The sequence below is a fragment of the Arvicola amphibius genome, chromosome 4 (assembly GCF_903992535.2).
Source record: "Arvicola amphibius chromosome 4, mArvAmp1.2, whole genome shotgun sequence".
Taxonomy (NCBI): domain Eukaryota; kingdom Metazoa; phylum Chordata; class Mammalia; order Rodentia; family Cricetidae; genus Arvicola; species Arvicola amphibius.
The window spans coordinates 154,073,429-154,098,608 of NC_052050.1; the positions used below are offsets into that span (position 1 = coordinate 154,073,429).

A 25,180-nucleotide genomic window follows, 5' to 3' on the forward strand; every position below is an offset into this window, starting at 1 on the left:
GAAAGGCCCCCTGTAGCAACAGCAAGCAAACCCTTGGCCACACTGCCTCTAACGCCTCACCAGGCAAACGAGCATATTGGAGGCAGCTTTATTTGTCTGAGTCTCTGTGTCAGGACAATATGCCGGACATGTGGGACCTGCACATCGGTATACCAGTAGAGCCATAGTTGTGTTTAAAACACGTTTGCCGAACACAGCAGGTTTAAGAAATGCATGTAATCTGTCCCACTTGGTACCTGCCAGGCATTTCCAGAACAGCCAGCACCGTCGCTGTCTAAGTGATACAGGTGCAGTGTTGTGAGTTTGTGTTCAGTGTGCTCTGAACTCGATGCTCTGGGCAGAGGGAGAGCGCCTCCAGCGCCCGTTGCTGTGTCTAGCATCCTATAACAGGAGGCCTCTGAACGACTGTCAGATAGACAAACCGGCCTTATCATGTTTGGGATTTCGGCCAAATAGTGTGGAAGTTGTTCCCAAACGTCCTTAACCAAGTTCCTCTCCCTGAGTCCTTGGGCTTAGCTCTTTGTCTACCTGAAGTGGGTGACTGTCTGCTGCCTGCTCCTCCTATTTGTCTTGCCACGATGGGAACCATATACATCCTGGATTTGAGGTGTTGCTTCCTACTGAGAATTGTGCCCGCAGGAGACACAGCTTGCAACGCACCAAAGTTCTTACCAGATGTGTTTAAGCCCAAGTGGCCCCCTGCCCATTCTGGATGTGGCAGACCAGATCATAGGAAGGCCAGCTGGGGTCTGTGCCTGCAGGGTTTGTGCTTGAGAGGGAATAGGGAGGTGCCCATCCTCCAAGTTCGTTTCAAACCAAGAGCCCTGGCTTTATAAAGTGTACCCTACCCAGCCTCATATTAGTTAATAATTCCATGAGCAGGCAGTATTGTTTACAACATGAAGCTTGGGGTAGCATAACCAGATTTCACCGCACTTGCCGAGACACGCGCCACTCTAAAGCTAAGCACTGGATCCCCTTGCTGGACATGAAAATGCTAAATAATATTTCTTCATATGAGTTAGGAGGGCTGCCATCTTTTAAACTTCCCTCTGGTGACTTTTTTTTTTTTTTTATGGTGCTGAAGATCCGACCAGGGGCCTCATGTACACCATATGATAGCTCCATCATGTGCTGCTCCCACAGCCCTCCCAATGTTCTAATCAGAAAAGCTTCTAAACACAAAACTACAATGGATTATCTCAACATTATTCTGAGTGGAAGAGGGCAGATAAAAGGGGCCACTAATAATGTGTTAGGTGATGGCAAGATGAGTGCTTTTATTTGAAGGTCTGGCAGAGCCGGTGGCAAAGTTGGAGCAGGGACCGTCTCACCGTGACATGCACTTCCTTGCCTGCAGGGGCCGCATACCATCAAGGAGCACAGCCCCAGGGCTTGAGCGGCTGGGGTGTGGACCTGCGCCCGCAGGCTCCCTCGCTGGAGAACCAGTGCCGTCCAAACAGCTCCCACGTGGTGAGCTCAGAGCTTTATCTCATTGGTGCCACCTGCCAAGGCAGAGAAGGCGAGTGCTGGACGGTGACACAATGACCACTATAAATGTCAGCCAGGCCGGCTAAGGCTAGCCAGCAAGGGACAAAGGCAACTGCAGCCTGAGAGGAGTCACCTTCTAAGATGGAGAAGTTCAAGGCTGCGCTGTTGTTGGGGGGTGTCGGTGATGCACTCGGCTATGGGAACCTCTGCAGGGAGAACAGTGCTTTAGGCTCAATCCGGGAGGAGCTGCAAAAGACTGGGGGACTGGACAGCCTTGTGCTGTCACCTGGAAAGTGGCCAGTGAGTGACAACACCATCATGCACATGGCAACCGCCGAGGCCCTCACCACAGGTAGGACTGACGGGCATACTCTGCCCCAGGTGCGCTGGGCTAGAAAGACGGGTGTGTGGCTTCCCATGTTGATGGCAAACCAGCACCAGGAACCTTGAAGGTGGTGCTTGCTGCCCCGTGTTACCTGACACTGCTGCTGAAGCTGGTGATTTAATCTCCACCAGAGACCCGGAGCCTGACAGGCAACAGATCATGTTTCTCCTGTGTGTGTCTTTAGGGACAGCAGCGCTTCACAGATGATTTAACTCCAGATTCTAAAGAGCAACTTCCCCTTGTTTCTGCTGTTGTGCCACAAGCAAGCCTCTGGGAGCAGCTCTGGGGTCCAGGCACAGGCAAAGGTTCTCGCTATAGAGGATGAGGTCCCCGGTGTCTTGTTCTAAATCTACTACAAAAGAATACGTATCCAGGTTGAAATTTGGATCCACTGAGATAGCATTGTTTGGGGATTGCATTTCCAAATAATTAAGGTTAAAATATCCATCCGAGCTATTCAGTTTGGACATTGTTTATGTGTAAATGTTATAAGAAAGAGTAATTTGGATACAGGAGAGCAAGTGTGTTCAGCTAGGAGCAGGTCAGTGCTAAGATCAACAAAACGTTACATGGATTTCCGAGAATAGTACATATACAAACATAGTGTGTCCTTCCTGTGCAGGGTGCGCTAATATCCTGCAGGTCTGATATGCCGTCATTGCAAAATGAAGGTCTGAGGGCAGCAATTAAGCCAATAGATCTCACTTATGCATTCACCAATCTACTCTTCTGTCACGAACATGCTCAGCTTAGTTCTGTGGTCATTGTATAGGAATGCCACCAATGTCATGTCCCTAAATAGAACTGAAGCCCGTTGATAAGATATGGTATCACAGCCTGTTGAAATGGTGAAGCATCTTTCTGAGTGTGTATAATTATGGAATCCAAGTATTTATGGATTCTGCCGTCACTGTATAGGAATTTCATCAGCTAGCCCCTAATACTTGTAACTAGGGGAAAAGTAAAACATATCGGTACGATACAGCATCACCGTATGGGAAGTAGTGAAACATTGTTTGGGGTTTCAAAAGTTTTTGAATTCCAAGAGTTTATTTCTTCTGATATTTTTGGTCATACTTGCTGCCTTTGTAGTTAATATTACAGCTCAGAGCCCACCACGGCTCACAACCTCTGGAGAGCATGACTTTTCATCCAAACTGCAGTCAGTACTTTCTCTTGACGTTTGCTCCCCCGGTGCCGTGTAGACGCCTCTGCTCCCCCAGTGCTGTGTAGACACCTCTGCAAAGCCACATCAGGGTCCTTGTCTGTGCTCAGTTGTGATGGGTATTCTGTGCGTGAGTACAGAATGATAGGCCCGTGTCTGTCTCTGGGGCGTCATCAGAGAGCCCCTGACACAGGCAGGCCCTGTGTAATGGCACAGGGTACTTGGGATTAGATCAATGGACCAAAGTCCACTCAAGATGAAGTATGCATGTTTAGCAAGGTTTGGACCATTTTGCAGTATTGGTTTTTTGGTTTGGTTTGGTTTGGTTTGGTTTGGTTTGGCTTTCTGAGGAAGAGGTGAGTTCCCTGCCAGTCACCAGTACCAAGCATATGTTGCTATGTTGTGCCCTGTCATGGCCTCTCATTGTAGGTCATGAGAAAACACTTGTTGAACACCCCCTTAGTCGACCCTATAGACCAGAGGCTCTCAACCTGTGGGTTGTAAGCCCTTTGGAGATCAAATGACTCTTTCCCAGGGGTTGCCTAAGACATCTTGCATATTGGAATTATACTATGATTCATAACAGTAGCAAAATTATAGTAATGGACTAGCAACTAAAATAATTTTAAGGTTGGGGGTCACCACAACATGAGCAACTGTGTTGAGGGGTAGCAGCGTTAGGAAGGCTGAGAACCACGGCTCTAGACACTAAGCACTTTTTTTCCCCCTGCTCACTTAAACTCTAGGTTTTGACTTGAAACAGCCCAGTTTTTAGCAATGGTAGCCCACTTTAGGGGCTACCATCTGACTAATGGTAGGTACAACTCTTTGCAGCCCCTGCCCACTGCCTGTTTATTGTGGCATTTGGATGCGTGTAGCCCGCTTCCCAGAGTGGGACCCCTCTTGGCGTATTTAAACAAGTGTCACTCGTGATCCCATCACCCAGCAACGGCGATGCGGTCTACAAGCCACGGCTTCGCTGCCACCAGTAGCTACAGCCCATTCAGGGGCAGTGTGTGGCATTCAGGACATGAGAGCGGAAACAAAGGCAGGGCCTTCTCTGGCGTTCTACAAGGCCTGTTGGTAGTGCTGCCCCTCACTCAGGAGTGAAAAGACTGAGTGGCTTCATGTCGCCACGTGAATGTCTAGTGAGCATGGGCGTTCACGCCAGGCTCCGAGTGTGGCTCATCTCAGGACCATTTGCTCCAGGGCTCAGGCATGCAGCTCCACATTCTTGCCAGCTGCTGCTGAGCCTAGGAAAGTGGTGGGGTGCTCACATCCCTGCTCCTTAAAACCCTTGTGGCTGCGGGAGTCAAACAGAGCCGCAGGATGAGGTGCTCGGTGGTGCACGGCCACCAGGCTGGGGTCGGGACTCTAGACGATCTTATGCCTCTGGGGTGAGCGATTTTGGCTGATTGTTGACTGCCAGGGCCAATCAGCAAGGCAGGGAGGAGAAGGGGCAGGAAGTGTCTCGGTGTGCAGCCTACAGGGAACCTGAGACCAGCAGGATAAGGGTGCACCAGGCCTGCTCCTTCTCTTCCTTTCAGGGACTCTGACAGCCGAGATAGAGTTAGAGCAGACACAGATCAGAGCCGGGGGGGGGGGGGAGAGAGAAGGCAGATACAACCTATGGAATTCATAGGTATTTCAAGACCATGGAGTTTTTATATATTATATATATATATATATATATATATATATATATATATATATATATATCATAAGGTCGGTTGAGAGCTGCTGGCCAGTTTTCTAAACTGACTTACCCTTCAGGAGGATGGATAGGGAGGTAGGGAAAGGACTGTAGCAGTTAGAGCAGAGTGCTGGATTTTTATGGAGCTTCTTTACTCTGGAAAAGCTCGGTTTCGGTCGAAGGCAGAGATTTTGTGGTATCTGGTCTTATCATTGTTTTAGAGGACTTGGAGAGGCCTGGGCTGCCAGGACAGAGGGGAAACTGCCGTCGGTAAGCAGATAGCCCTGGCAAAACAGTGCCAGATGCTGTGGCTTCACCAGCAACCTGGCCAGGCACAGGTCCTGCCTCCCAGCAGGGGTTTGCAGGCAGATGAAGCTAATTTTATTCCTGTAGAGTTGCCGCAAGAAGCCTGGCTGGGACATGTGGCACTCCCTCCTCCCAAATAAAGTTCTGCCCATCTTCTCCTGTCCCAGTTTCAAGCTAGGCATGGGCCCTAGAGGAAGAAGAACGGCAGGGCTACCTCCATTCCAGGGGCACCGAGGGCAGCGTGGGAGAGAGGCTCTTTCTCCAGGAGCCCACAGCTGTGGCTAAAGGCTCTGCTCCCCACGGGGCAGGGAGCAATTGTGCTGGGCGCTTCGCTTCTCTTGGCAACAAGGAGTCCGAGGTTTCCAGCCTGCTCTTCCCCGGAGCAGGGTCACCAGCCCCTCACCATGCCCCGTTTGTCTCTTGCCACCCAGCCCTCAGCAAAGACAGGTCACCCGTGGTCACTGAATGGACCAGTTGTTGTCTCCCAATGACATTTCTCCATCCCGAGTGCAGCTTTGACAAAGGACGAAAACCGCTGGTGGCCGTGAGAGAGGACGGGGGAAAGCACCCCGCTCATGCTCACTGGGCACCCCACCTACGGCCTGCTCCCCAGAGGATCAAGCACTCTGGCCTCCACTGTCTGGGTGTGTGTGGCCTTTGTCCGTGGATTAATTTAGTGAGCAAACCTCTGGCTTTGCAGTCAACACCCATCAGCTCTAGTCAGGCAGAGTCTTCTTGGAGAAAACAACGGCTGCTCATGAAGGAGGGGCGGGCCAGGCCCCGTGCTGGCCAAAAGCAGATGTTCAGTACAGACTAGTTCTTCTCAACCCCAGTGGCTCATGATCTTCAGGGGTTTGACCCTTTCTGGTCTCCCAAACACACTTCAAGGGAGTGAGGCACAGCTTGGCAATAACAGCCACACAGAGCCTGGGTTTCTCAAGGGGGTGGTGGGAGCTGGAGCTCAGAGGAATCACCCTGTCGCCCCGTGTCCCTCCAGGTCAGTGAGGCTACTGCTGTGCACAGTGTAGCGTGATGTAGTTTGTTCTGAGTGGACAAAACCGCTAGTGAAAATGAGGGTGGTAGGTGTTCCCTAGACTCTCAGGACACCAGTGTGGTGGTTTGGAAGAAAATGGCCCCCAGAAGGAGTGTTACAACTAGGAGGTGTGGCCTTGTCGGAGGAAGTGTGTCACTGGGGGGGGGCGGGCTTTGAGGTCTCCTTTGCTCAAGTTTCACTCAGTGTGACACTCAGTTCACTTCCTGTTGCCTACAAGATGTAGAACACCAAGCTACCTCTCCAGCACCATGTCTGCCTGCACATTGCCATGTCCTACCACGATGGTGATGTTCTGAGCCTCCACAATTAAGTGTTTTCCTTTATAAGAGTTGCCATGGTCATGGTGTCTCTTCACAGCCACAGAAACCCCAAGACAACCAGAGTAGGAGCAACGGTCTGCATACAGTCTAAAATCCACCCAGGCGGCTGTGCAGTCACCAAACTTTCTGCTCTAAGCACACTTGTTCATCCTTGCCACTGATGGAAGCTGTTCCCATGCCCAGCACCCCCACTTTCCACCCTCACTGACATCTGTCCCCACCCCTTCCCCCACAGACTACTGGTGCCTGGACGACCTGTACCGTGAGATGGTAAAGCGCTACGTGGAGACTGTGGAGAAGCTCGCAGAACATCGGCCAGACCCTTCCACTATCGAGGGCTGCTCGCAGCTGAAGCCAGATAACTACCTCCTCGCCTGGCATACGCCCTTCAGTGAAAAGGGTCAGACAGCTTTCTGTTCACTGAGCTGCTGTTAGGGACCTTGTGGGTGCCGGTGCGGGTGCTGGCAGCCTGCCCCTGGCTGCCATCGTGGCATTCCCATATGTCTGGATCAAATCCTTTGACAGTCAGGGCATCCCCTTGTCTCAAAAGAGTGGGGGGGGGGGCGAGGAAGAGAGCAAAAGACAGGAGAGAGAGAGTGAGAGAGAGAGAGAGAGAGAGAGAGAGAGAGAGAGAGGGAGGGGGGGGGGGGGGGAGAGGGAGAGAGAGAGAGAGAGCGCCTCAACATCAGAAATAAAGAAAATTAGTGTCTTCTTGTTCAGAAGTGCACCGCATATGTGAAGTGCCCTGGAAGACCAGCAGAGGACTCTCTGTCAATTGTGACTGATGACACTGTTTTTAAAGAGAAAAGTTCCCGGGAACGGTGGCTATGTAACAAAACTCTGTTTTCTAAAATAATAAAAAAAAAAAGGAAGGAAGAGAGAGAGAAAGGGAAGATGGGAGGAAGCAGTCATATCTGGTTCAACGCTGCTTCTGAGGTTCCCCGGTAGGCACACATTATGAGCCTGCCTAGGGTCAAGAGAAAGCTCATTGTCAGGGTTAACTAACTCCACTTTCTTGCAACCTGACCCATAGATCTCTTTTTCTCTTGTCTGGGATGGGGGGGGGTTTATTGTTTACTCATTTAATGGTATTCTCATGGCATGTAGTTACCTAAACCTTGTACTTTAGGAATCAGGAATGCTGGAATTCCAGAGGTTATGGGGGAGAACCTGAGTTCAGGTGTCTATCGCCCATTTAGGTTCGGGATTTGGAGCTGCCACTAAAGCAATGTGCATCGGGATGCGGTACTGGAAGCCAGGCCGGCTGGAGACCCTTGTTGAAGTCAGTATTGAGTGTGGTAGAATGACCCACAACCATCCCACAGGTAAAGCGGGTACTGGACGGGTGTGGGTCCTGTTAGGATGATGTTCTGCTTGGAAACAGGACTGTCACTAAGTGTGGTGATGTCAGAGAGGCCACACAAGGGGGAGAATTCTCGTCATTCCTGTATCATACATGGCAGAGCAAAAGAGAGGTGTGGCTCTTGAAGGGAAGCTGGGCCCTAGTCTAAGTAGGTGCCAGTCAGTTCTGTGGGCTGCCACCCTTCTCCATGACCTGGCCTATGCTTCTCCACTTTGTCTCCAGGTCCTGTAGCAGCCCTGGAAAGATGAGCGTCTCACCTCTTATGCAGAGAGAGAGGCAGAGCTCACAGCTCTGGGGGTGGTCTGTTTGGACTCGAAAGCCCCTAGCCCAGGTGACAGCTGTCCTCTTCCCCCACCCTCCAGGTTTCCTTGGGTCCCTGTGCACCGCTCTGTTTGCCTCGTACGCAGTACAGGGAAAGCCCCTTGTACAATGGGGACGAGATATGCTGAAGGCAGTCCCGCTGGCTGAGGAGTACTGCAGGAAGACCATCCGGCACATGGCAGGTGAGCCTGGCTTCCTGCCCCTTCTTCCCACTTGCTCAAAGCACATATGCTCATGTTCCCCTCAAGTCCTGTGCCAGCCACACAGAAGCTTTAGGTGCTCAACCAAAGGCAATGCCTGGAGAAGCCCTCGGTCAGTAAGCGAAGATCTAACTTCGCAACTGTCGTCACTTGGCCAAGGGCAGACACCCCGCTCCGAGTGGTTCCGGGACCTCATGGAGAAACACAGCCACATGTGTGGCTTCTTCCCCAGTAGCCTGAGGTCTCTAAGACACCCACACCCTCCACATCTCCAAGATGACACCAAGTGTCTGGTGCGACAGAGAACTGTCTGCCTTCATAGAGGAATGCATTGCACCTGCATTCACACAGCCCCTCCCTAGCCTGTACTTGACCAAAAAGATGCATCCCATGCCACACACTTCCATCTGTACCAAGATGGATCCCCGTCTCATGCGTCCCCATAGACCACTAAAGGCATGTATTCCCAGTTCCCATCGCCCTCATTAACCCAGAGCCTGTCACCTAATGAACATGGTCAGCCTGTTACTCAAAAGTCCTGGATGGCCAGGCGGTGGTGGCGCACGCCTTTAATCCCAGCACTCAGGAGGCAGAGGCAGGCGGATCTCTGTGAGTTCGAGACCAGCCTGGTCTACAAGAGCTAGTTCCAGGACAGGCTCCAAAGCCACAGAGAAACCCTGTCTCGAAAAAAAAAAAAAAAAAAAAACAAAAAACAAACAAACAAAAAAAAAAAGTCCTGGATGCACTACAGCTTCCAGGGTTAGGGCGCACAGCAACAAAGTATACCCCACCCTCCCCCACTTTACTCAGAAGTAGCCATAGATATAGATGCAGGAGCCCAGTGCAGGACCAGAAAACTCAGGGCTCGCTCCCCACATCACAGAGTATACGGAAGACCCTCTTACCCCGTTCTCCACTCTAAGGGAGATGCGTGTGAGTGGGGAGCACAGGTGCGGCCGCGTGTCCTGCTGTGCACCTAAGTGGGAGTACACTTTCTAAAATAAGCCGTCCAGGGTGTCCTGAAAAAAGGGAGGACGTGAACCCAGGGCCAAGGCTACTGCTTTTCCAAAGCGTCCTGAAGCCGAGTAACTCTTGGGCAGTTCCAAGAGTCATGTCAAAGTCACCGCAAGATGGGGGAGGGGGCATGTTCTAGAGGATTCCAGAACAACTTTACAAGGACACTTAACACACAGGAGGACAACCACTTGGCCTCAGCACTGGAGGAAATTGGTCTTACCGGGTGGTGCCGGGAATCCTAGGTAGCTCTTCTCTGAACTGCCTGTCCCTCACTTGTTTGGTCTCCACGGGACATTTATTGCATTTATTTTTGCTTAGTTTAAGCAAAAATATTTATTTTTGCATCATTCCCTGGTCCCTCTGTCTCAAATGGACCTTGATGTCCCCTGAAGGTCCCCCAATGCTGCCTACAGTCAGTGGGCTGTTTCTTTCATCTAAGCAGGGTCACCAGATGCTCCCCAAGACTGGAAGACACTTACTATGATAGAGCAAACCCTTACAACACAGCATTCATACTGCTAAGGGACACCCCAGGACTCCAGAACCCGGGTGGTTATTTTTCAGGTGTGCCATCCATGAGGGCATGAACCTGAGAACAGAGTTCACTTCCGGAAGATCTGGGAACTTGACTCTCTCTGGGAGGTGACCCCAGAGAGACAGTCCTGTTATGTCTGTTTGATTATAAGTTTGCTTATCTAGAGTTTTAGGAGCTCCGTAGACACAAACTTTCAACAGAACCTAAGCTCACCCAGAAAGAGTTGTTCTGTAAACATCCTTGGAGAACGTCCCCTGGAGATCCCTCTTTGAGGGGTTCTGGGTCTGGAAATCTCCCCGCCTTGCTGCTGTCACCTGTTCCCTGGGTAGAGGCAGGCAGTGCTGCCCCACACAGGTGTTTTGCCTTTAGTGGTATTCGAGCAGGCAGTGCTTCAACTTTGTGAAGCTCAGCAGGTCCAGAATTCCAATGTGCTAGTGAGAGAAGCTGTCTCAGCACCTCCTGGCTTCTCCGCTGCAGCGTCTGCCGCTGCCCCGCTCCGGCCCCCATAGCCCTTTACTCTCTCTGCTCTGTCCTCTGCTCTCAGCTGTCCAGCCATAGACAGAAAATAGGGTCTAGATCTCTATCCTCAGCGATGCCCCCCCCCCAGACCTTACCATCCCCTAAAGGCATTCCCCAGCCTCTGTTGCCTCCAGGAAACAACAAGCTGTGACCCTCCTAGAGCAGGCTCCTCCATTTCCTTCCATTTCCTGCTGCCCCCAGGCTCCGGAGGGCTTGGTCGTCTCTAAGATGAGTGGCAGCTGGCCACTGCCCAGCCAGTGCCCTTCTCATCTGATGCACCAGCCAGAGGTGCTGCAGCTTCCTTGCAGCTTGAGTTTCAGGCTACCAGTAATAACAAAACTTCCCCTCTTACTGTGCAGGTCCAGGTTTAAACGAATCAAAACACAGAATTCTGTGTTAATTTGGCTTTGGGTTTCCAGGTTTCTTTAGTTTGGGGACTTTTTCTTTGTTTCTTTTTTCTTTTCGGTGTCTTATGCATGCAAGGCAAGCGCTCTTAACCCTGGGCTACATCTCCAGACCTAATTAATTAAAATTATGAATTCATAATCGTCCTGTGACCACTTTCTGCTTTAGAGAGCAGTGAAATAACTCGGGCACTGTTCTGCCTCCTCCCCATCTTCTGCGCTACTGTTGGAAGTAGCCACACTTATCCTGGCACAGGTGCTCCATCCCCCAAGCCCTCCTCCCCCATCCCCGTGCCCACCTCCACCAGGCGCCGTCAGTTCTCCTGCCCTGTGCTTGCATCTAGAGTACCAAGAGCACTGGTTTTACTTCGAAGCAAAATGGCAGTTCTATCTGGAGGAAAGAAAAATCAGTGAAGAAACAGAGAACAAAGCCACCTTCCCTGACAACTACGATGCTGAGGAGCGAGACAAGGTAAGTCCAGCCCTGGGATAGCATGTGCTCCGTGGGTGAGCGAACAAGGCTGGCGGGTGGACGGCAGCCACAGGGATGGGCGTGGGTCTTTTGCTGGACACACATTGACCCACAGTTCTCTTCAGACATACAAGAAGTGGAGCTCAGAAGGCCGAGGGGGACGGCGTGGCCATGATGCCCCCATGATAGCCTACGATGCCCTCCTTGGTGCAGGGAACAACTGGACCGAGCTGTGCCAGCGGGCCATGTTTCACGGAGGTAAGATGCCCTCATCTGTGGTGGATACTTCCAGAAGGTACGGATCCTGTGCCGTGGAGCACTTCTCAGTGTTTAGGGTCCACAGGCGTGGGCTTCAGCTGCAGACCTGGAACACAGGCCTCTGGAGTTTCTGATCGCAGTCCACGTACAACATCAGGGACACAGATACGGTCGCAGTAACCTACTTTGATGTGGCCCACAAGCCTGCCAGTCTCACATGTGACCACTGTCAGAAGGACAGTGACCAGGTGCAGGGACTCTTCTCTTTTCCAGCTGCTCGCTCAGAGCTGGCAGGTCTCCCTCCACCCCACCGCCCATGACACAGGCTCCCCCACTCCCCTGCAGTTCTATAGCTTGTACAAAGCCGCAGCATGTTAGAGCGAGGTTCCTGGGTCTGGGTGAAGCCCATTGTCCCCTGGTGGCCCCTACTCCTCGACAACAAATAATGAGACTAGATGCCTACCTCCCTGCCCCAGCAGAGCTCCACAAACACAGGGCTCACTAGTGTTTACGGATGCACAGGTCTTCATCTAGAATAACCCACACCCACGCTGCTGGAGCCGTCTGTGGGCGCCTGGAGGAGACAGGCTACAAGGAGGGCAGAGGGGCCAAGGTAAAGTAGGTGGGAGTGGCTTCACATAGCCCAAATAGGCTGGAGCATCTTGCACAGACAGAAAGGTAAAAACCCACAATTGCATCCCCAATCTTGCCAAAGGGATGGACTGATCGCAGAATATCTGGAATTCCCTCACTCAAGGCGAGCTGTGAGACCAAGGGCTCCAAGACACCTGGCATGGCCAAGAGAAGCTAGATGGACCTGGATGGCTGAGAGACCCTGATGTCTCTGCCCTTGCCCTTCTGACAGTGTCCCAAAGCAAATGCGTGTTGGTGCCATCGAGTGCGTGGCCAGAGCCCTAAGCTGCCAATAGATAGTTGTCTGTGGGACCAGAACTTTGTTCCTGGAGCCATGCTATGTCCCTCAGCATTCTCACAGTTTCCCTCTGAGAATGAGCAACTGTTCGCAGAGCCAATGGGAGCAGGTATTACTGGAAGGAGAGAAAGGACAGTTGTGGGAACCCAGGCTAGAGTGGCTCTTTGTCGTTCCACTGCTCCAGGCCTCTCCCAGGACCGGTACCCAGGTCTCTAGGTCTATCTACACCAAGAACAAATGCCCTGACTTGCTCCTCCATCGACCACTGTGATCCCAGCCCCATCCAATCAATTGTTCTCCCCACTGAGCGTGTGTGCACAAGTGTGCATGTGCTAGCAGGACTCAGAAGGAGCTTGGGGTCATGTTTTGGTTTCCAGCCAAAGAGACAGGGGCCACATGACCTGGAGATCACAGCTCAGCAGCATTTTTTTTTTTAGAAATAGCAGTGAAGGTTTAAATAACTTGAAGGTTTAAATATGTGTACTCAATTGTGCTCATTTCCTGAGACTGCAGGAAGCAAGCTACCCTGAGATTCTGAAAATCAGGCCATGAGGTTGCAGATATAGCTGGGAGGTGTAGCTGGGGATGGGTGTAGCTGGGGATGGGTGTAGCTGGGGATGGGTGTAGCTGAGATGGATGTAGCTGGGATGGATGTAGCTGAGATGGATGGTCTTAACTGGGGATGGATGTATCTGGCATGGGTGTCTCTGGGATGGATGTAGCTGGGGATATAGCTGAGGGTGTATGTAGCTCAGCTGGCAGAGTGCTTGCTTAGTATGAATGAGGCCCTGAGTGTGATCCCCAGCACCACACAAAAAAGCCAGACATGATGTTGCCCATCGGTAATCCAAGCACTTGGGAGACAAGGAAGGCATGAGAGTCATAAATTCAAGGTCATACTGGGCTACAGAATGAGTTTGAGGGGAGCCTAGATCTCATGAGACTTTGTCTCAAAAACAAAGAGAAAAGAAAAGAAAAGTGTGGAGTCGGTGAGGAGCATGGCTCAGCAGGTAAAAGCCTGATAACCAGAGTTTAATTCCAGGCCATGGTAGAAGCAAAGAGCCAACTCCTGCCAGCTGTCCTGACCTTCACAAGGCACTATGGCAGAGTTGCACACACACACACACACACACACACACACACACACACTACATAAGTGTACTAAAGTCTTACACACTAGGGGAGAGAGGCCAGTGTAGCTCATCTAAGATGCTCTAAGCCCTTGGTTCAATCCTCACCACCTCATAAACCGGGTGTGGTGGTGGCACGTGCTCATATGCCCAGCACTAGGGAGGCAGAGTCAAGACCATCCAGAATTCAAGGCCAGCTTTAGCTCCACAGTGAGTTCAGGGCCACCCGGGCTGTGAAAGACCCTGACTCGAAAACAAACAATGGCTGGAGAGACGGGTCAGCAGCTAAGTGTGCTTGAGTTCAGTTTCTGGCATCCATGCAGTACCTCACGACTTGTAATTCCGGGGACTTCGATACCCTCTTCTGGCCTCCACCGGCAACAGACACTCATATGATGTACATACGTTTATGCAGGCAAATCACTCGTATACATAAAATAAAAATAAATATTAAAAACCAAACAAAAGTAGGCCATGGTTGGTCTGAATGCAAACCAGAGATTTTGGGAAGGTAGTGATCACACAGCTGTCAGAAGCAGAGAGCAGTCCAGTGGGTTCTGCATATTCAATTTTAAGGACAATTTTTAAAATATTTTGATATTTATGGAGTAAGATAGCTTTTCTCCTCCCAGCCATCATGGGCCATCAGATCTCCCTTTTAGGATATTTCTTCCCACAATCCACTAGAAAAGTCCAAAAATGTTGGATGAAAAGCACAGTAGAGTGAAGCCAAGTGCACGTGTGTGACCTTGGTGCTGGCATTTCTTACGCAGAGGAACAAACCAACTGTGCATCAAGCGTGCTTGACCACAAAGGGGCTCTGACCACCAGGAGACACAGCTACCACGTGTAAGATGCATTTTCCTAGTAACCTCACACATAACTCCTTTAGGAAGTTGCTCCAAGTCCAAAGATGGATCCCATGGCTGTCAATCGGTTAAGAAACATGAGGCTTTTTTTATGGAAGCTGAGCCAGGTTTTTTCAGGTTTTCAGGTGATGTAAACAGGAACAGGACTTGGGCTGTTAGGGCTCCATCCTCCCATCTCCGCTACTCACAACTATCTGCTGCCTAATCCCACCGGGTTGGCTTGTGGTGGCAAGATGTCCCCAGAATGGGGGAGAGATGGGAAGCAGCCGTAGAGCCAAAGGCCCAGCGCTCAGAACTGTGGCTGCCTCCGCAGCTGGCACTCTGTGGTGAGGTGGTGGTAGGTTTTTTTTTTTTTTTTTTTTTTTTTTTTTTTTTTTTTTTTTGAGATAGGGTACTGCGATATACCTCTGGCTGGCCTGAGACTACTTCCTAGCCAGAAGGGCCTTGAACTCATGTCAATATACCTGCCTCAGCCTGCTGAGTATTAGGATTACGATTCATCTACCACCACACCTGTTTTCTCCAGGATGGTCTCAGAGATACGGGGGAGCAGGCTTAGTCAGTGGGGACCCACCCACCCCGGGGACCCATCCACCCCCCAGAACACGCTTGTGTTTGCTGTTCCAGGTGAGAGTGGAGCCACGGGGGCAATCGCTGGCTGCCTATTCGGGTTGCTGCACGGCCTGGCCAGTGTTCCACGGGGCTTGTACCAGGAACTGGAGCACAAAGACAGACTAGAAGACTTGGGCACAGCCCTGCACCGCCTGTCCACAGAAGAAAAGTAAAGTGTTTCTGCCATTTCCCCTCCCAGAGGACAGCCCGTAGCTGTCCAGGCTCAGACTTGGAGCTTCCCCTAGGAAAGGGTACACACATGCCTCCCGGACCATAATTCCACTGTAACTTCCCCCTCCATTTCCAGACCCTGTTTGCTGTATAAAATACATTGTTTGTCCTAAGAGAATGTTTTTCCTCACCCTCTCTGAAGCCTGGCACAGCACTGCCAACGCCTTGGGTTTGCTGCACACAAACCTCCAGACACTCGGTGAAGCTGTCTCTGGACAATTGGTGTATTTTATTCTGCCCCAAACCTGGTGCTTGCTCCTTGTTCACCTGTGTGAACGACACTAATAGCCATGGCCCTCCGTTTGAGAGCCTTCCTTGGTCTTTCCCACTGCCTTGCTATGTATTTCTCCCTGCTGCCCCCTGGCACACTGTGAGGTGGGCATTGCTCTTCAGCAGGCAGATGTGTTCGTGCCTCCAAGTAGAGACCCTCAGTGGCTTCAGGATGTACCCAAAGCAGTCGTTCAGCCTGCTTGCCATGTTCTAGTCACTAGTAGGGCAGGAGCTGACTTCCTGTGCCGCATGCTGCATCTTCCTCTTGGTGGGTTAGATTCATGTAGGAGGAAGTCTCTGGCCACCATGTCCTGTTCCATGGAGGCTCCCCAGGAAGGGTTAGCTGGGAGTATGGGGAGGTGGTCACATGCTCCTGTTCCAGCCATGGCTTGACATGGGTTTTCCTCGGTGAGTGACCAGTACGAAGCCAGCCACTGTTGACCAGATGGCTGGGGCTGGGCCTGAGCAGCAGGTCTGGGCCCTTCTCTGAGGAGAGCCAAGGCTCTTTGCAGTGAGAAGCCAGTGAGGCCCCTGGAAGCTCTGCCTGGGGAAGAGTTAGGGCGGAAAGCCTTCACCTGTTGGAAACTGCACAGGCTCTAGAATGCAAATTCTCCATGGGTCTCACGTGCTTCTGTGGAATGGTTGAATGCAAGACGGTAAATGTGTCTCTTCTCCCCTCTGATAAGATGTCCAAACAGACAGTAGGACAAGTGACTGCAGATTTTATTAGCAAAGGCCGCTGGCATAGGCTCGGTGATGTGTTGAGCTTCTGAGGTTGCTCTGTCCCGGGTACCCTGTTTCTTCTTCCTCAGTCCCAGGCATGTCTTGGGCATCACAGTTATTTTCCCAAAGTACCTGGCTTCCATTCTGTAGGGAAGAGTAGAGTCATATGGTGCTCAGATCTTTGATGTGCAGCATTGAGCAGGTTATGTGTGTGTGTGCGTCTGTGCATATGTGTATGTGCATGTGTGTCATTTGCTTTTGGTAGCTGAACAATAACTGAACTAACACGCTTACTGACCAGGAACAGAGCGACAGACACGGGGGAAGTCATGCATGATCTACTTCCACTCTGCTGCCTAAGCAGCCCAAAGCAATGGATGAGGATTAATGGAAATTCCCTCAGGAAAATAAACCCCGCTGGGGTGAGATAAGATGGAGCTTTCCCTAGATAAGCACAACACTTGGCATTTTGAAGAGCACCCTCCTGTTCCTGGTGTCCTTACCCTGAAGGTGGCTTTTCCTGTCTCTGTCCTTGGTGCAGAAGAAGTGGCTTCCATAAAGCAGCGTGTAAACAGTAGTTTAGGATGGAGGCCTGCATGGGCTCCATCTTATTCACTACTGGTTCTCTGTAGTAAGAATCAGAAATTTACAAAGTAATGATGAATTAGAAAGCCTGAACTAGAGTGAAATCCGCAGACTTGTTATAAAAGTCCCCCAGCTTTGTATTCCCATGACTGATAAATGCAGCCCTGAAGGGACAATGAAAGCCTGGATGGCAGTGGCTGAGTCCAGCATCCCCTGTTAGACACGTGATGCTAGCTGGCTTTGTTCTGAGGACAAGTGTGCTGTGCACACAGAGCCTCAGGATTCAGGTGCTGTTGAACAGTGGCACGTAGCAGACACGATCACCCCAAACTTCTCCTGAGCCCACACACTGGGCAAAGTACAGTGCCCAGTTCATTTCTTATGCATCCTGCCAGATTTTTCCTCTGTATCTATCAGTGTTGCATATAGGGATGGCATACGTAAACATGTGTGCTATGTACACATGATTCCTACCATACAAAGGGTTAGAGTAGCTGTATATGTATACCCTTGCTCCTGGCTTTTCCCACTAACATGGCTTATCAATCTATCTTCATGTATGCATGAGAGTGTACGTGTACACAAACTGGCTATTTTTCTAACTGGTCCTCCGTGGGATAAGTGTGTCAGAGTTCATTTACTCAGAGCTGAACCGAATCTTAGATTGTTGTGGCTTTTCTGTTCATCTGTTTTTTGTTTCAAGAAAGGGTCATACATAGCCCTGGCTAACCTAGAACACATACAGATATCTGTCTGCTTCCGCCTCCTGAAATCAAAGGAGCCACCACTCCCAGTTATACTGTTCATATTCTTGTTTTGTTGTTTTGTTTCATTGAGATAGGATTTCGCTGTGTACGTGGGGATGGCCTCAGACTCGGATCCTTCTGGCTCGGTCAGTCTTCCGCATCCCTTGAGCAAACAAATTCATGCCTACAGGTAGCACAGGAATTCCGTGTTTCATCCTAGATGTCTACTTTACTTTCCTAGTTCTGAAATTGTGGCACAGGCAATGTTTTCTTGTCCCCTAGTTTTGTCAGTGGAGTGAGGAACAAGCTCCTCTTGAGGGCACTGCACTTTAGACTAAGTGTCACGTGCCCACTTCAGCTGGTGCGGGGCCACCACACACAAGGTCACATATCTGCACATTAGGTTTCGGAGGGATCAGTGTTTCTTATTCCTGGGTGACAAACTGGGGTGACTTACAGAAAAGTGTGGGTCATAGCTGTAACCTTCTGTGCCGTTCTCTGCCTAAACCAAGGGCAAGCACCCTCTGTTGGTCCAGAGGCATGGGCGTGTGAGCTGAATCTGGGGCTGAGTCTGAGAAGCAAATGTCAGAATGACCCCGTGTGTCCTCAAGAACATACGTGAACTTGTGCTGTGGTTCCCCAGCAGAGAGCCGTGTTCCCAGAAGAGGGATGTGCATCATAAGGACAAGGCTGGTCAGGAGACACAAGGTCTAGAATTCAGGCTAATTTAGATTCATTTCCCTAAAATCTCTGGAGACAGAGAGACAGAAATAGAGAGAGACAGAGAGACACAGAGAGAAAGAACACACGGTGGAGACAGAACCAAGGCCAGAGCTAGCTAAGTGCTCTATCACTGAGCCATAACCCAGCCCAAGGTCCTTCATTTATATATGAAATCATTTTTCCAAGGTTTTTATATCTGAAAACCAGATAAGAGGTGGGTATTATGGATGCTATTTCTTTCTAACTCTTGGTGGGAGTAAGTCAGCTAGACAAGATGACAGACTCCTCAGAAATTGACAAAATTAGATTCTTATGCATGTGGCAGTGGTAAACACTCATAATATCAGTGCTTTGGAGGCAGAGGCAGGAGGATCACAAGACTGATCCATATCTACACAGCTGGTACAAGACCAGAGCTACAGGGCAAAACCCCGTCTTGGACGGAAAATAAAAACCAACAACAAACGAGACAACTGGCAAAACTTATGTAACCCCAGGTTCGAATACCCCTCTACGACTCACAGATGGAGTTCAGCCAATGCCAGCTGAGCTGCAGCTCTGTTTTGGTGCCTGGCTTTCCCAGTCCCACGGTAATAACAGCTCCTACTGCTGAGCATGAATTTCCCTTAATCCAGGCTTTCCATGAGGTCAATAGTGTTGGTGTGCCTGTTTGCAGGCAAGAGATCCAGGCTCTAGAGACCAGAGGGTCTCCCTCTGGATGGAGCAGGCAGAGGAGCTTAAATCCAGTGTGACAAGCCACACTCTTCACTCTGCTCCCTGCCCCAGTGGTCTCTGAGCCTCCCATAGCCTCCCCTTCCTGGAGGGCAGGCAGAGAGCATGGCCTGATGGATCAGTGCCCCGGGCTTGAATGTGGGTGGAAAACCCTGAAAATATCCAATCTGATTCTAATATCTGATTAACATCTCCATCATCAAAATCCACCCCAACAGTTCTGTTAGGTTGGAAACATCTTTTAGGTCATTGAACTAGCATTACCTCTCTAATGTTAAAACTGATCCGGGCTAATTTATGTGTCCCTGTTAAATAGAAATAGGTTGAGAGACCACTCTGAATGTTCTAAATAAAGAATTGTCATGGGCATAAAAGTGGGGGCTCACACCCTCAGGTGGCCACATCATAAATAAGAGACCAGTGTTATAGGAAGCCCGGCCACCAGTGCACGGAGCTCTGACTGTTCTGAATGCCATGCTGAGTTCACCACAGACTTACTTGTCTTAAGTCTTTTGGCGATCATCTTAAGGCAATGTCTTAAGACCAGAGCAGGTGGTCCCTAAATCATAGCCTCCTACACGACCCTTTGGGCCACATCTACTCGCCCTCCCACGATTCCTGTGGGGTGTCACTCAGGACCACTTCCCCTCTTCCTTGGGCTCGTGACTAGCAGTCCTGGTAATGCCAACTTGGAGAGTATCTTCCTCCACAGCGCTCAAATCCCTAGGAAGCTCTGAAACCCTCTCATGCCCTGTGGTGTAATCAGCGTCCTTGACTCCCTCTTGTTACAGCTTGACTTTGTGCTTTTGTTTCTCATGCCCTATGTTGGTTGTTTTCCCTCCATGCCTCCTTTCTTTTCTCCCTCTTTTTGAGATAAGTTCTCAAACCCAAACTGCCCTCAAAATTGCAATCTTCCAGCCCTCACCTCCTGAGGACCTAGACGACAGATGTACACTGTCATGTCTGGCCCCAGATGATTTTAAATGTGTTTTTAAAGCTGGGTGTGGTGGATTACACCTATAATTTCAGTTCTTGAGAGGCTAATCCAGGAGGATCACCACAAATTTGAGTCCAGCCTGCATATTAAGTTCTAGGCTAGCTAGCTTTGTCTACAAAGTGAAGAACTATCTGAGAGAGAGAGAGAGAGAGAGAGAGAGAGAGAGAAGGAGAGAGAGAGAGAGAGAGAGAGAGAGAGAGAGAGAGAGAGAGAGAGAGAGAGAGAGAGAGAGAGAGAGAGAGAGAGAGAGAGAGAAGGGAGATGAGAGTCCGAGAGGAGAGAGAGGCGAGAGAGAGAGAGGGAGAGAGAGAGGAGAGAAGGGAGAGAGATGCGGAGAGAGAGAGAGGAAGGAGAGAGAGGCGAGGGATGTGAGAGTGTGAGAGAGAGAGAGAGAGGGAGAGAGGGAGAGGGAGAGAGAGAGGGGGGGAGAGGGAGAGAGAGAGAGAGTGCCACAGAGACACAGCTACAGAGACACACAGATGCAGAGACACACAGATGCAGAGATACACACAGACAAACACACATACATTTTTTCTGAACCTCTTAACAAGCCTCAAACTGTGTCCTTATTTTTTGTCATAAATGTTTTCATGAATTTTCTGAACAAGCGTATTCTTCTCTCACCACCGTAAATCAGAAGGGCTGACCTGGCTAGAATTCTGATGTCCTGTGTACTAGCACGCTACTCTGAAATACTATGATGGTTTATGTTCTACAGCTTGTTGATTCTCTCACCACGGCCCCTTTTAATCTGCTTCTCTGTGCTGCATCCTCACCACGCAGAGGTCAGGAACCTGATCACCCATGTCCTGACCAAATTATGAGGGTGGCCTCGGAGGGTCCCTATTCTCATGGCCACCTCGTCCTTCCAGAGTGGCCATGAGGACCTAGTGGAGGCTAATGGAACAGCTGGGAATCTGTCTATGAGCCAAAAAAGGGTCTGAGAGGTGACAGGCAAAGGCCATTGTACCCCAAGCATGGAGACATGCTCTTCTGCTGTCCATGGCTTTTGAGGAAAGGCTCCCAGAAAGGATGGCCATAAAAATAAAACATGGTGGGGTCCCTCAGCAGAGTTAACAATTATCCACCATGTGCTAGGCTGGATGAGCAGGGAAAAGCTGTGACCCTCAGACCTCAGTTTTGGGTTAAGGAATATGGGAATAATCATATTGTTCTGGTTTGCCTTTCTGTTAATGTCATAAACATCATAACCAAAAACAAATTATAGAGGAGAGGTTTATTTCTGCTTATACTTACAGGTCTGTCACAATCTATTATTGAGAGAAGTCAGGGCAGGAACTCGAGGCAAGAACCTGGAGTCAGGAGCCATGGAAGGATGTGGCTTAGTGACTTGCTCACTGGGTCATGCTCCTCTAACTTCCTATACAACCCAAGACCACCTGGCCAAGGGTGCCACCTCCTACTATGGACTTATCCTGCATGCCCAGAGTCCAGTCTGATTGAGGCAACCCCAAGGTTGAGACTCCCTCAGATAACAGTGTGCTATATCAAGGTGATAGCAGAAAGCTAACTAGGAGAAAGACAAAACAGCCCATCAAAGATATGCCCTGGTGGAGACATGTCCCTTGTTGGGCACACAGCATCCTGATATAGATGTTTCATGCTGAGCAACAAGAAGAGACAGGAGATGGGCAAATAGACAGGTTGGTACCGTGATGGCAAGGCTGTTACGGTCACTGCAGAGGAAGCGAATGCAAAGCCACCTGAGGGGAGTAAGAAATGGTAGCAACCACAGCATACTTTATATATGACAATTGGTAATGGCCCCTGTGTGTCCTGCAGTAGCAGTGTGGTTCAGGATGTGGTGTCCTCACAGGCTAAGAAATGGGTCCCTCTGGCGGATACCTGGCAGCTATGCTGAGCCCCGGAGTTTGAGACCCCACTTCTCCCGCAAGGCAACTGAGGCAGAGGAGCACTCTCTGCCACAGAATGCTCAGAGCAGAGGCCAGTGACCCTGGCGTAGCCCCTGACGGTGGGGCAGCCCAGTGAGGCTCTACTGGTCATAGCTGATGAGGAACTGGACTGATCCGAGGCTGTGTGTGCTCAAATGGGGGTCGGCAGGGCTTGAGGTCTGCTGTCTTCTGTCTTCAGTAAAAGTGCTGGTGGCATTCCTTAGGACTGAGCAGCCTGGGTGTGTCCCGAGATGATTGCCTAGTCTCCTTTCCCAAATGACCTTGCCTGCCTGCTACTGATGCCTAAATTAGGAAGGTTTATGGGCCCCCTGTTTGTGTTGGCCATGGAGGGGAAGATTCTGTTCCATCCTGGGCCAGCCTCTATTGCTCATCCAAGAACCTCAGGGACGTGGAAAACGGGCTTCGTCATGTTTACACACGGCCCCTGAGCAGAGCGTCTCACACGGGCAGCATAAGGTCCCCACAAGCTATCCTGGGGCTCCGGTATGAGTGTGAGGATGCTGGATTGTTCTGGCATAGATTAAGCCAGAGGTACCAGCGGCTCAGAACTGGGGTGGGTGGGAGGATACCACAAGGGATAGCGTGAACCTCGGGAGACAGAGCACAGAGAAATCTCCCGAGGATTGTGGCTTAGGGCTCACAGCTAGGACTGACACCTTGAAAGGGGCCCTGAAGTGAAATGTGGAGGGTGGGCAGCAGCTTGCTAGGGGAGAGGGAAGCTGCTGCCGGGGAAGAAACAGGTCCGTAGGCTGGTGCTGGTGCAAGGGGAGCAGAGGGGTAGGAGGGGCAGGCCCAGAGGCTGTTTGCAGTCGCCCCACAGAGCCAGGTGATCCAGGTGTCTACAGGGGCCTCACCACTCCATCCACAGGCCTCTGCCTAGGCTGGCCCTCATGCTGGGAGCTTTGTGGGCCCTGGAGTGAAGTAGAAGAGAAAACAAACTTCCTCCACATGAAGGTTTTGTTGCAGTAGAGGCTTGTGGGTAGAAATAGAATGGCTCTTAGAATCGCACCAGGAACTCAGTGGTCCTGCAGTGACCAGTTATCCTGAGGAAGGGCTAGGGAGCAGCCATGGGCTGCTTGCAGTTAATTGCCCTGAGGGTCACAGTGAAATGTACCAGGGCCTGGCACAAGCTGTTTCAAGGACAGAATGCCTCAGGCAGATGAACTAAAAGCAAACATCTCAAGGTGAGACGGGGCCAGAATTTTATTTCCCGGGGCTTTCTTCTTCACCTTGTACCTGCCAAAAGTTGGGAGAACATGAAAGCTGGGGTCCAGAAGAGGACAGACGCTCACTCACGCCACAGTGCATGGCCTGAGGGATGCTAAGCAGAAAGAGATTTACACAAAAGAAGAAATTTTGGTTTATAATGATTGTTAAACACAATTTTGACTGATTGGAGTGAGCTGTGAAAGCCCCCTTTATTCCTCATTTACAATGCAGACACCCTCTCCTGCTATAGGTCCACGGCATGACAGGGCCACAAAGTGACACGGCCACGGAGTGAGGGCCACGGAGTGAGGGCCCCGGAGTGAGGGCCATGGAGTGAGGGCCAGGTGTGAGAGGGCCATGGTGTGGCCCACCAGAAAAGAACTTAAGTACCTGTTCTAATCTTCTAATCCTGGCCTATAACCCTTAGGAAAGTGTCTGCCTGAATGAAAACACTTGAGATTATCGTGGGAGCTTTGAGGAACTTTGTGAGACTCCATCGGAGCTGCTAGCTAAATCCCCTTTTCGTGTCTGCTGAAGAAGTCAGGCCCAAGGCCGCAAGTGTCCTCAAGTGTTGGTCCCTGGTGATGGGCAGGCGATGAGCTGTTGGACATCACCTCGGCCATGTGCTGGCTGCTAACATGGGATGTGCATGGCTTTGGCCCAGACAGCCAAGCTGCGTTTAGACACACTAACTCTCTTGATCTAGGAGACTTGGTAAGCCTTCCTAAAAGTGTCCTGCTTACACACTACCCAGAGCAGAAGGCGGTGTGGAACCCTGGCATGGATCATGTGGAGAGGCTACGTTGTCCCTTCTGTGGAGGGAGAAGCTGGACAGTTAATGCCAGCTGGGTTTCTCATTTCTCCCTTTAGACCATGGGCTCAGGAGCCCTCAGAGGAACTTGGGAATGATACTCAATGCCCTTCATGGTTGGGCTCGTGGCCTTTAGTCAGTCGGTCAGAATATCTTCGCTCCATGTCATCAGCATGGTTATTTCAGTCATCGTAATGACTCACCTGAGAAGTCATTAAGACGGTTGAAATAGCCTAGCTGGCCTCACAAACTGTGTGACCACAAAGATCCAAGCAGGTGCACAGGGCCCTTTGAGCTTCTTCACAGCACCTGAGCCAGGTGAGTCCATCCACATCCCAGGCCTGGGGAGCAAGACCCTCGTGTCTCCACAGGCTCCGTGGCTCCTGGGAACTCTTGTGGCCTGGTGTGGGGCACCTAGTTGGGAGCTGGTAGTAATAATTGCTAAGCTGCTCCTGGAGACTGTAGAGTGAAGTGTGTATAGGCCAGTCCAGACCCTGCTGGAGGGTATGGAATTTGTCATTGCCCATGTGTGAACTCAGCCTGTGCTGGGTTCTAAGCCCCGCTTGAGATCCCATGTGCTGGTACTCATAATGGAACTGTGGGTACGTCCTGAAACCAGACCCACAGAGGATGGTGGCCCAAGAAGGACAACATAGGAAAGGTGTGACTGTACCCAGTCTAGGGCGAGGTGGATGGAAGATGGTGTTGTCCTCGGGACAGCACAAAGAGTAGCCAAGGCGAGCAGAGGCTACCGGGTGTGGCTGGCAGTGGAGGATTCTGGTCATGTGACCTATGGCCATCAAGAGCATGGACACTGTTGGCTGTCAGGTTCAGTTGTGTGCGTGTGAGGCAAGCAAGCCTGAAAGAGGGGCGGGGAAGGTTTCCTGGAGCCAGTGACAGTGTGACATGCCTTAAAGCTGTAGGGCCCTGTGGCTATAGGGAGTATGGGCCAGGAAAACTCCTGTGTGCCCAAGGGGTGCGGTTAATAGGAGGAGGAATTTGGGCTTAGTTCATAGGCATGTAATGTGCCTGTGTGACCCAAGATATCCAGACAGAAGCTTGTATCTAGGCAGCTGCCAAAAGCCAGCCCCGAGGTATAGAAGTTCCTGACCTGATGGTCAGTTCCAAATGCCCCAGGAAAGGAAAAAAAAATGCCACCCACAACCAAAATTAA

General features: G+C 50.7%; 1 protein-coding gene across 1 annotated transcript; it reads left to right on the forward strand.

The window, feature by feature from the left end:
* Positions 1-1,565: 1,565 nt before the first annotated feature.
* Positions 1,566-15,231, forward strand: Adprhl1 (ADP-ribosylhydrolase like 1). The gene is made up of 7 exons (XM_038328712.1): positions 1,566-1,843; positions 6,650-6,814; positions 7,614-7,739; positions 8,140-8,280; positions 11,118-11,245; positions 11,371-11,503; positions 15,061-15,231. Exons 1-7 carry the CDS (start codon positions 1,633-1,635, stop codon positions 15,216-15,218), a joined length of 1,062 nt encoding a protein of 353 aa, XP_038184640.1. The 5' UTR covers positions 1,566-1,632; the 3' UTR covers positions 15,219-15,231.
* The last annotated feature ends 9,949 nt before the right edge of the window (positions 15,232-25,180 follow it).

What these genes read in the sequence shown, in the direction of transcription:
- Adprhl1 (XM_038328712.1), top strand. Translation starts at nt 1,633, where the DNA reads ATGGAGAAGTTCAAGGCTGCGCTGTTGTTGGGGGGTGTCGGTGATGCA. An exon ending in TACGCCCTTCAGTGAAAAGG is followed by an intron (nt 6,815 to 7,613) that starts GTCAGACAGCTT and finishes TCGCCCATTTAG; the next exon opens with GTTCGGGATTTGGAGCTGCC. An exon ending in GACCCACAACCATCCCACAG is followed by an intron (nt 7,740 to 8,139) that starts GTAAAGCGGGTA and finishes CCCACCCTCCAG; the next exon opens with GTTTCCTTGGGTCCCTGTGC.